The 10,000-nt window shown below is 46.6% G+C and overlaps 1 protein-coding gene across 1 annotated transcript in view; it reads left to right on the forward strand.

The window, feature by feature from the left end:
• Window positions 1–10,000, forward strand: part of LOC143275763 (voltage-dependent calcium channel type A subunit alpha-1-like) — a 402,120-nt gene that overhangs the window by 16,985 nt on the left and 375,135 nt on the right. Inside the window, exon 4 of the mRNA XM_076580041.1 lies at window positions 1,290–1,562. Within this exon, the coding sequence (XP_076436156.1) occupies window positions 1,290–1,562 (273 nt within the window). The remainder of the gene's footprint in view (window positions 1–1,289; window positions 1,563–10,000) is intronic.

A 10,000-nucleotide genomic window follows, 5' to 3' on the forward strand; every position in this document is an offset into this window, starting at 1 on the left:
CCGACATATACACAGCGGTCGCAAAGTGGTCATGACACCGACGAGGCAGCAGAAAGTCTTCAGTCTGGTTCGGGTCCCGCTCGATCCACGGATTTTGCTGCCTCTTTTTGAGTGGTGATCTGGGTGCCAGACTTGAGACAGTGGATTGCATCTAGACTTGATACAATGAATTGCATCTAGAGTTGAGACAATGAATTGTTACATCTAGACTTGAGACAATGAATCACATCTAGACTTGAGACAGTGAATTGCATCTAGACTTGAGACAATGAATTGCATCTTGACTTGAGACAATGAATTACATCTAGACTTGAGACAATGAATTACATCTAGATTTGAGACAATGAATTGCATCTAGACTTGAGACAATGAACTGCATCTAGACTTGAGGCAATGAATTGCATCTAGACTTGAGACAATGAATTGCATCTAGATTTGAGGTGTTTGTTGCAGTATCAATATCAGTAACTCAAGGAGGCGTCACTGGGTTCAGACGCATACACTAACTATACCACATCTGCTAAGCAAATGCCTGACCAGCAGCGTAACCCAACGCGCTTAGGTCAGGCCTTGAGAAAAAAAAAGAAAAAAAGAAAAAAAAGAAAAAAGAAACAAGGCCTTCAAGACTCACTTGTGATACACTTTAAAAAAAATCCAAGCTTTTTATGTATTGAGTATAATTCAAAATGTAATGTTTGAGATGAGAAAGATCAGTTTAAAGCAAATTAAGTCCCGTAGCATTAATTACAGAGTAATTTCCCTTTTTTTTTACTATCTGCACCAAAACGTTTGCAAAGTAAATAAAACTTCCATGCTTAGCAAAAGAAGTTCCTGTTTGAACAAAAAAATGATAATAATGACTGCTCTTGTTGTTGGGTCAGACTATCAGATCAAAGTGCCAAGTTTAGAGAATACAACAAATATAAATATAACAGCAAATGCAGTTTGCATATAATTAGGCTTCATTTTTTATTTTTTTGTGCCCATCCCAGAGGTGCAATATTGTTTTAAACAAGATGACTGGAAAGAACTGAATTTTTCCTATTTGTATGCCTAATTTGGTGTCAACTGACAAAGTATTTGCAGAGAAAATGTCAATGTTAAAGTTTACCACGGACACACAGACACACACACACAAACACACACACAGAGACAACCGGACACCAGGTTAAAACATAGACTCACTTTGTTTACACAAGTTGAGTCAAAAATCAAATGAAATAAGAATAAATGAATAATTTATCTAAACCAAAAACCAAAAACCAAACAAAACAAAAAAAAAAAAAAAATGTGTCTGTTGCAGCGAGCGCCCGTCTCCGCTACAAGGCCCGCACGATGATTGGGGCCACGGGCAGCCGCCACCTGGGGCAGCGGAGGAGGGCCTCCCTGGCCTCCAGTTCGCTGGGCCTCTCACCCTCCATGCTGTCCCACCTGGAGAGCGTGTCCGAGGCCTCGGAAACCCGCTCGCGGCCCGTGACGCGCCGCCGCGTGGTGGATACTAGCGACCTCCGCACGTGCGCCATCCTACAGACCAGGCTGAAGGAGATCAAGACCTACCCCGAGTGAGTAGCCGGCTGCTGTGTGGGTGTTCTGTTGTCTTGGTTTTGTCTCTTGTCTTGTTTAGGTCTTGTCCGTTTACTTGGTTGGTTGGCTGGTTGGAGGGGGGAGGGGGGGGAGGAGAAAGAACTTACCCCGAGTGAGTGGCTGCTGTGTGGTGTTCTGTTGTCTTGTTTTGTCTCTTGTCTTGTTTAGGTCTTGTCCGTTTACTTGGTTGGTTGGCTGGCTGGCTGGTTGGTTGGTTGGCTGGCTGGTGGTTGGTTGGGTGGGTGGTTGGAGAGGGGGGTGGGGGAGGAGGAGAAAGACCTTACCCCGAGTGAGTGGCTGCTGTGTGGTATTCTGTTGTCTGGTTTTGTCTCTTGTCTTGTTTAGGTCTTGTCCGTTTACTTGGTTGGTTGGTTGATTGGCTGGTTGGTTGGTTGGTGGGTTGGTTGGTTGGAGGGGGGGGGGGGGGGGGGGGCGAGGGGGGAGGAGAAAGACCTTACCCCGAGTGAGTTGGTGCTGTGTGGTGTTCTGTTGTCTGGTTTTGTCTCTTGTCTTGTTTAGGTCTTGTCCGTTTACTTGGTTGGTTGGTTGATTGGCTGGTTGGTTGGTTGGCTGGTTGGTTGGTTGGTTGGAGGGGGGAGGGGGGGGAGGGGGGAAGGAGATCAAGACCTACCCCGAATGAGTGGCTGCTGTGTGGTGTTCTGTTGTCTTGTTTTGTCTCTTGTCTTGTTTAGGTCTTGTCCGTTTAGCTGGCTGCTTGGCTGGTTGGTTGGTTGGCTGGTTGGTTGGTTGGTTGGAGGGGAGGGAGGGGGGAAGGAGAAAGACCATCCCCGAGTGAGTGGCTGCTGTGTGGTGTTCTGTTGTCTTGTTTTGTCTCTTGTCTGGTTTAGGTCTTGTCCGTTTACTTGGTTGGTTGGTAGTTGGCTTGTTGGTTTGTTGGTTGGTTGGTTGGTTGGATTGGAGGGGGGAGGGGGGAAGGAGATCAAGACCTTACCCCGAATGAGTGGCTGCTGTGTGGTGTTCTGTTGTCTTGTTTTGTCTCTTGTCTTGTTTAGGTCTTGTCCGTTTACTTGGTTGGTTGGTTGATTGGCTGGTTGGTTGGTAGTTGGCTTGTTGGTTGGTTGGTTGGTTGGTTGGTTGGAGGGGAGGGAGGGGGGAAGGAGAAAGACCATCCCCGAGTGAGTGGCTGCTGTGTGGTGTTATGTTGTCTGGTTTTGTTTTCTCTTTTTTTTTCTTTTTTTTCGGGGGTGGGGTGGGGGTGGGGGTATGGTTTGTTCGCTTGGTTGGTTGGTTGGTCGTTGTTTAGAGTGGGGGGGTTGGGGGGGGGGGGGGTGAGGGACGGTGCAGATGGTGGGGTGAGGTATGGGATGGGGTCGGTGGAGGGTAGAAATCCTACCCGGAATGAGTGACGCTGTGTTGTCTTTTTCATGTTTTGTGTCTTGGTTGGTTGGTTGGTTGGTTGGTTGGTTGGTGTTTGGAGGGGGTGGGGGGGTGGGGGTGGGTGGGGGGGGGGGTACGATGGAGGGTAAAGACCTGTTCGGAGTAAGTGGCGCTGAGTGTTTTGTTTGGCGGTGGTGAAAAAAACAAAAACAAAAAAACAACAACAACAAAAACACCCAAAAAACGTATCCTGAGTGACTCTGAGGAATCTTGTCTTGTTTTGTTCGTTTGCTTTTTGTTTGGAGGGAGGGAGGGAGGGAGAAGGGGGGTGGGGGTGGGGGGGGGAAGCAGTACAGGGAAGGACGGGGGTGAGGGTGGGGTTATATGGTTTGGAGTCAGTGAGTTGAGAGGTAAAGAAAGACCTATTATTAGTGAAAGACGTTCAGGGGAGGAGTCTTGTCTTGTTTCATTTGACTGGTCCCGTGTTAGTTTGTTTAAGGTGAAGTAGGAGTGATTGTCAGGATGGCTATGGGTGTGATTGTGGGTTGGACATAAGGTGGGGAAGTGTGGGGTTGGACATAGGGTGGGGAAGTGTGGGGTTGGACATACGTTGGGGAAGTATGTGTTGGACATAGGGTGGGGAAGTTTGGGGTCGTGTGGGTTGGACATAGGGTGGGGAAGTGTGGGTTAGACATAATTATAGGGTGGGGAAGTGTGTTGGACATAGGGTGGGGAAGTGTGGGTTGGACATAGGGTGGGGAAGTGTGGGTTAGACATAATTATAGGGTGGGGAAGTGTGGGTTTGGACATAAGGTGGGGAGGTGTGGGGTTCGACATAGGGTGGGGAAGTGTGTTGGACATAGGGTGGGGAAGTATGTGTTGGATATAGGTTGGGGAAGTGTGTTGGACATAGGGTGGGGAAGTGTGGGTTGGACATAGGGTGGGGAGGTGTGGGGTTGGACATAGGGTGGGGAAGTGTGGGGTTGGACATAGGGTGGGGAAGTGTGGAGTTGGACATAGGGTGGGGAAGTGTGGGGTTGGACATAGGGTGGGGAAGTGTGTTGGACATAGGGTGGGGAAGTATGTGTTGGATATAGGGTGGGGAAGTGTGTTGGACATAGGGTGGGGAAGTGTGGGTTGGACATAGGGTGGGGAGGTGTGGGGTTGGACATAAGTTGGGGAAGTATGTGTTGGACATAAGGTGGGGAAGTGTGTTGAACATAGGGTGAGGAAGTGTGTTGGACATAGGGTGGGGAGTGTCGGGTTGGACATAGGGGGTGGTGGGGTGGGTTGGACATAGGGTGGGGAAGTGTGGGGTTGGACATAGGGTGGGGAAGTGTGGGGTTGGACATAGGGTGGGGAAGTGGGTTGGACATAGGGTGGGGAAGTGGGTTGGACATAAGTTGGGGAAGTATGGGTTGGACATAAGGTGGGGAAGTGTGGGGTTGGACATAGGGTGGGGAAGTGTGGGGTTGGACATAGGGTGGGGAAGTGTGGGTTAGACATAGGGTGGGGAAGTATGTGTTGGACATAGGGTGGGGAAGTGTGGGGTTGGAGATAGGACGGGGAAGTGTGGGTTGGACATAGGGTGGGGAAGTGTGGGGTTAGACATATGGTGGGGAAGTGTGAGGTTGGACATAGGGTGGGGAAGTGTGTTGGACATAGGGGGGACGGGGGGGGGGAGTGTTGGGTTGAACATAGGGTGGGGAAGTGTGGGTTGGACATAGGGTGGGGAAGTATGTGTTAGACATAGGGTGGGGAAGTGTGATGGACATAGGGTGCGGAAGTGTGTGTTGGACATGGGGGGGGAGGGGGGGGTGCGGGGGAGGGGGGGGGGCGGAGTGTGGGGTTGGACATAGGGTGGGGAAGTGTGGGGTTGGACATAGGGTGGGGAAGTGCGTTGGACATAGGGTGGGGAAGTGTGGGGTTGTTGTTGTTGTTGTTGTTGTTGTGTGTGTGTGTGTGTGTGTGTGTGCTTGCTATTTCGTCCCATTAGTGATTTTTGTTTTAACTATTTTGGGTGTGAGATAAGAAAAAAAAAAGAAAGAAAAAAAAAAGAAGTTATCGTACTGCTTATCAATTCCGAAGGCTGACTCAGACTAATATATTATATTGTTTTATGTATTATTCTATTCTGTTCTATTTTAATGTATCATTTATTCATTTATTTATTTATTTATTTCACGCACCGAATACTTGTTGAACCCGCTCTTCACACACGGAGCATGATCGTGATTGCACGCAGTGTATAAATCGTGGTCCGCACGTGCAGATGTACGAAAGATAACCCATGGAGGCTTCATGCTGTGCAGCGCTTAGCTCCCTTTAGACGTGCAGCGGTGTAATGGTTTGGTTTTTTTTTTTTGTGTGTGTGGTTTTTTTTCTGATTCTCTCTCTCTCTCTCTCTCTCTCTCTCTCTCTCTCTCTCTCTCTTTCCCTCTCCCACTCTCTCTTTCTGTCTCTCCCCCTCTCTCTCTCTCTCTCTCTCTCTTTCCCTCTCCCACTCTCTCTTTCTGTCTCTCCCCCCCCTCTCTCTCCTCTCTCTCTCTCTCTCTCTCTCTCTCTCTCTCTCTCTCTTTCCCTCTCCCTCTCTCTCTTTCTGTCTCTCTCCCCCCCCTCTCTCTCCTCTCTCTCTCTCTCTCTCTCTCTCTCTCTCTTTCCCTCTCCCACTCTCTCTTTCTGTCTCTCCCCCCCTCTCTCTCCTGTCTCCTTCTCTCTCTCTCTCTCTCTCTCTTTGTGCATTATACATCTATTAAGTATAACAACATTTATATGCGCATAATTATGTTTGTGTGTCTCTTAGATCAACGGCAGATGTGTAAGTCGGCCAAACTGCTAATGTCTTCACCGTTGGAAAATAAAGATTCATTCATATTCTCTCTCTCTCTCTCTCTCTAGATGTAGATTAGCAAGGACAGATTGGAAGAATAGGCAATGCCTAAAATCTTAATCCTTGAATAAAAACGTTTTGAGTTCTGAGTTCTGAGTTCTCTCTCTCTCTCTCTCTCTCTCTCTCCTTCTCTCTTTCTCCTTCTCTCTCTCTCTCCTGGATGTTTGGTTAACGTCTAACAATGTTTCACTGTGCTTTCTTTTTTTCCGTTCTTTACCGCCTCCATCCTCGCGTGTGTGCGTTCTTCATCATATGCGTGCTTCTGCACGAAGACATTTTTTTTTTTTTTAATTTCATTCCTTTCAAAAAAAATCGTGTGTGTTGTTTGTAATGGTTCTAGATCAAGTTGACAGGATGGGAAGAATAGGCCACGCTTAGTTAATAAAATATCAGTCCTTCAATAGAAAAACCGTTTTCAGTTCTGGACTCTCCCAACCCCACCTCCCTCTCCCCCTCTCTCCCCCACCCCCCTCTCTCTCAAACACACTCTCTCCTTCTGTCTTTCTCTCCCTTCCCTCCCCCCCCCCCTCTCTCTCTCTCTCTCTCTTTCTTCCTCCTCTCTTTCTCTCCCCTCTCTATCCTTCCTCTCTCTCTACTCTTTCTCTTTCTCTCTCTTCTCCTTCTCTCTCCCCCCCCCCCCCCGCCCCCTCAACCCCCCTCACACCCAGTCTCCTGTCGTTGCTACTCCCACAGCCTCCCCCCCCCCCCCGTCCCCCCCCCGCCAGCCCCCACCCCTACCCCACACATCAAAACCCTCACTCTACCCTCCGTCATCCTCCCTCCTCACCTCCACCACCACCACCACCACCACCACCACCACTTCCCACCCACCCAAACCCTAACCCCCATCACCCCCCCCCCTCCCCCCTGTACCCCCCCCCCCCCCCCCCCCCTTTTTTTTTCAGTCCATCTCTTTCTTCCCTTGTCATTGGCAACACAGGTTTGCGTGCACTTTCTGCAGGTTTCTGAAGCACTAAGAATGACGCCCAGCGAGCAAAGTTTTGCACGCACAGAGTTAAAAAGAAAGGAAAAAAAAAAAAGCAAAGAAAAAAAAAGCAAAGTTTAGCATACGAGAGCATACCAGAACGTGGATCATCGCGCTTTTTCTGTAGTAACGCCTAGGCACACACACACACACACACACACACACACACACACACACACACACACACACACACACACACACACACACACACACACACACACACACACACACACACACACACACTATAACCAAGACAGAAACAGAAAGACAAGAAAAAGAAAAGCGAAGAGAGAGAGAGAGAGAGAGAGAGAGAGAGAGAGAGAGAGAGAGAGAGAGAGAGAGAGAGAGAGAGAAGTTGTGTGATGGGGGGGAGAGGTGTGGGTAGTGAGAATGGCGATGGGGTGAGGGTGGGGGGTGGGGAGGAGGGGTGGAGGAGGTGGTGGGTGGGTAGGTGACACCGTGAGGCGATGGTAAGGGTGTGGATGTGTGTGTGTGTGTGTGGGAGGGGAAGGAGTGGGGGTGGGGGTGGGGGGGTGGGGGGGGGGGGGGAAACTGGACTGAATCAATAATTGTTACTCCAGGGATTGAGTCAGTTCCATTGTTCGAGAAACGCTTCTGCTGGTCTCCCTTGTCTCTGTCTGTCTGTCTGTCTGTCTGTTTGTCTGCATGCCTGCTTCTCTCTCTCTCTCTCTCTCTCTCTCTCTCTCTCTCTCTCTCTCTCTCTCTCGCACACGAATCGAAATAATATTTTCACCAATCCCCATAAAACTTGAGATTACCAACCAGTATCTCTCTCTCTATATATATATACATATACATCTCTCTCTCTCTCTCTCTCTCTCTCTCTCTCTCTCTCTCTCTCTCTATATATATATATATATATATATATATATATATATATATGTGTGTGTGTGTGTGTGTGTGTGTGTGTGTGTGTGTCTCTCTCTCTCTCTCTCTCTCTCTCTCTCTCTCTCTCTCTCTCTATATATATATATATATATATATATATATATATATATATATATGTGTGTGTGTGTGTGTGTGTGTGTGTGTGTGTGTGTGTGTGTGTGTGTGTGTAATTATGAGGGATATTTTATACTTTGTATACTATATATAATTTTGTTTTATATTATCTAATTCATTTCAGCCCATGAGTTTTTCTACTTGTGCATTCTGTATGATTAATCAATTGATTTATTTATGTATTCAACCAATACATTTCAATGATGATTCAGATAAGAAAAAAAAAGAAGGAAAATTGACAAACAATCCAACGTAGAACAACACACGCAAGAAAAAAAGTTTGACAACAAGTCTTTCGTCAGTTTTGTATACATTGCAATTACATGTAGATAATGGATACATGAAACAGAATCAGGAGCTAAACAGCACGTAAAAATAAGACATTTTTACTGACTTGTGTCGAGATGTTGATGCCTCGATGGTGAACAACGGAAAGACATGAATGCTTCGGATGTCCTGGCAAAGATCTCACCACAGCTGAACATCACAAGCATGCATACAGAAAACCGAACATCAATTTCACTTGGGGATTTATATATATATATATAGAGAGAGAGAGAGAGAGAGAGAGAGAGAGAGAGATTTCAATGACTTATTACTGGATGGTAGAAGAAAAAAAAAAAACGTAGCCCAACAGACAACCGCGATTATTTTGGGAAACTGGGCACAGCTGTGGGTGAAGCCTGACAGCGGTGAGTTGACGTCACAGCATGTACGTCATAGGCGTGCTTGCGTCATGATAGCTGCGTCAGACTGGTTTGTTTTATACTACGTCTTCCTGGTAAACAACTCGATCGCTCGAGGAAGGAACGAGAAGGTTCCGATAGTTTGGAAGTGAGTTACATGATAGATTAATGGATCTGTGTTTGTTTGTTTGTTCCTCTCTCTCTCTCTCTCTCTCTCTCTCTCTCGCTGTGAGGCCTGACTAAGCGCGTTGGGTAACGCTGCTGGTCAGGTTTCTGTTTTGCAGATGTGGTGGTGTATATGGATTTGTCCGAACGCTGTGACGCCTTGAAAAACTGAACTCCCCCCCCCCATCCCCCCCCCTCTCTCTCTCTCTCTCTATATATATATATATATATGTGTGTGTGTGTGTGTGTAGGATATATATATATATATATATATATATATATAATATGAGCACATTATTATCTCCTTTTTTTTTAAATTTAATGTATCAGTTGTTAGGTAGAACTGAACACAAAGGCAAAGCTTAATCACTTTATCATAGATTTCCATTTCGTTTACATGAACGAGTCACATGGGAATTTTCCCAATGCTGAACCTAACTCTGAAGAAAGGGCAGGCTTTTATTTTGGTGTGTGCCCAATTTACGTCGTTTTTTTTCCTTTCTGGCGTCTACCTACACTGTATGGCGTTGACGAGTTCTATTTATTCAAGTTGTTTTGGCGGGTTTCAAAATTTGCGTTTCAAGTCCGACTCCGGCGCTGTTAGAGCATCAGAGAAGTCTTTGACGTCACGTCAGACGTCATCACTTTCTGTATTTGTTCAGTTGAAGTCAGTTCCTGGTACTGTGAACTTTTGCATATAAAGGAGACTCGAATATGCGAGGATGGGATGGGAGAGTGGGGGTGTTCGCGCGCGCGGCGCATGAGTGTGTGTGTGTGTGTGTGTGTGTGTGTGTGTGTGAGAGAGAGAGAGAGAGAGAGAGAGGGGAATCAAAACGAAATGAAGCAGCACGAATTCCAGTTCAATTGCTTTAATCATAGGATATAAATAGATACATGCACAGGACATGTTGGTTTCAATCAGAAAGGAAAATGCATATCAATCAGGATTTTCCTGATACCAGGTCAAAACACACACACACACACACACACACACACACACACACACACACACACACACACACACACACACACACACACAGCATGTTACTTGCTTATCTAGTGCCATCGATAATAAATATTTTGTTTTGTCTGGTCTGTATTGGAAGCAGAATTTGAAAAAAAAAAAACAAAAAAACAACCAAACCCCGAACATATATATATCGGGAAATGTGATGATGATTCACCTGTTAGCTGACAACGTGTGCAGGTGTGCGATAGGAAAATGAGCGTATTGGTGACACTTTCCTGTGGACACGAGGACGGGAAACAATTATGTTGGCTTTAAGTATTGTGTAATTATATAGATAAATGTTATGTAAATGTAATAAA

The sequence above is a fragment of the Babylonia areolata genome, chromosome 31 (assembly GCF_041734735.1).
Source record: "Babylonia areolata isolate BAREFJ2019XMU chromosome 31, ASM4173473v1, whole genome shotgun sequence".
Taxonomy (NCBI): domain Eukaryota; kingdom Metazoa; phylum Mollusca; class Gastropoda; order Neogastropoda; family Buccinidae; genus Babylonia; species Babylonia areolata.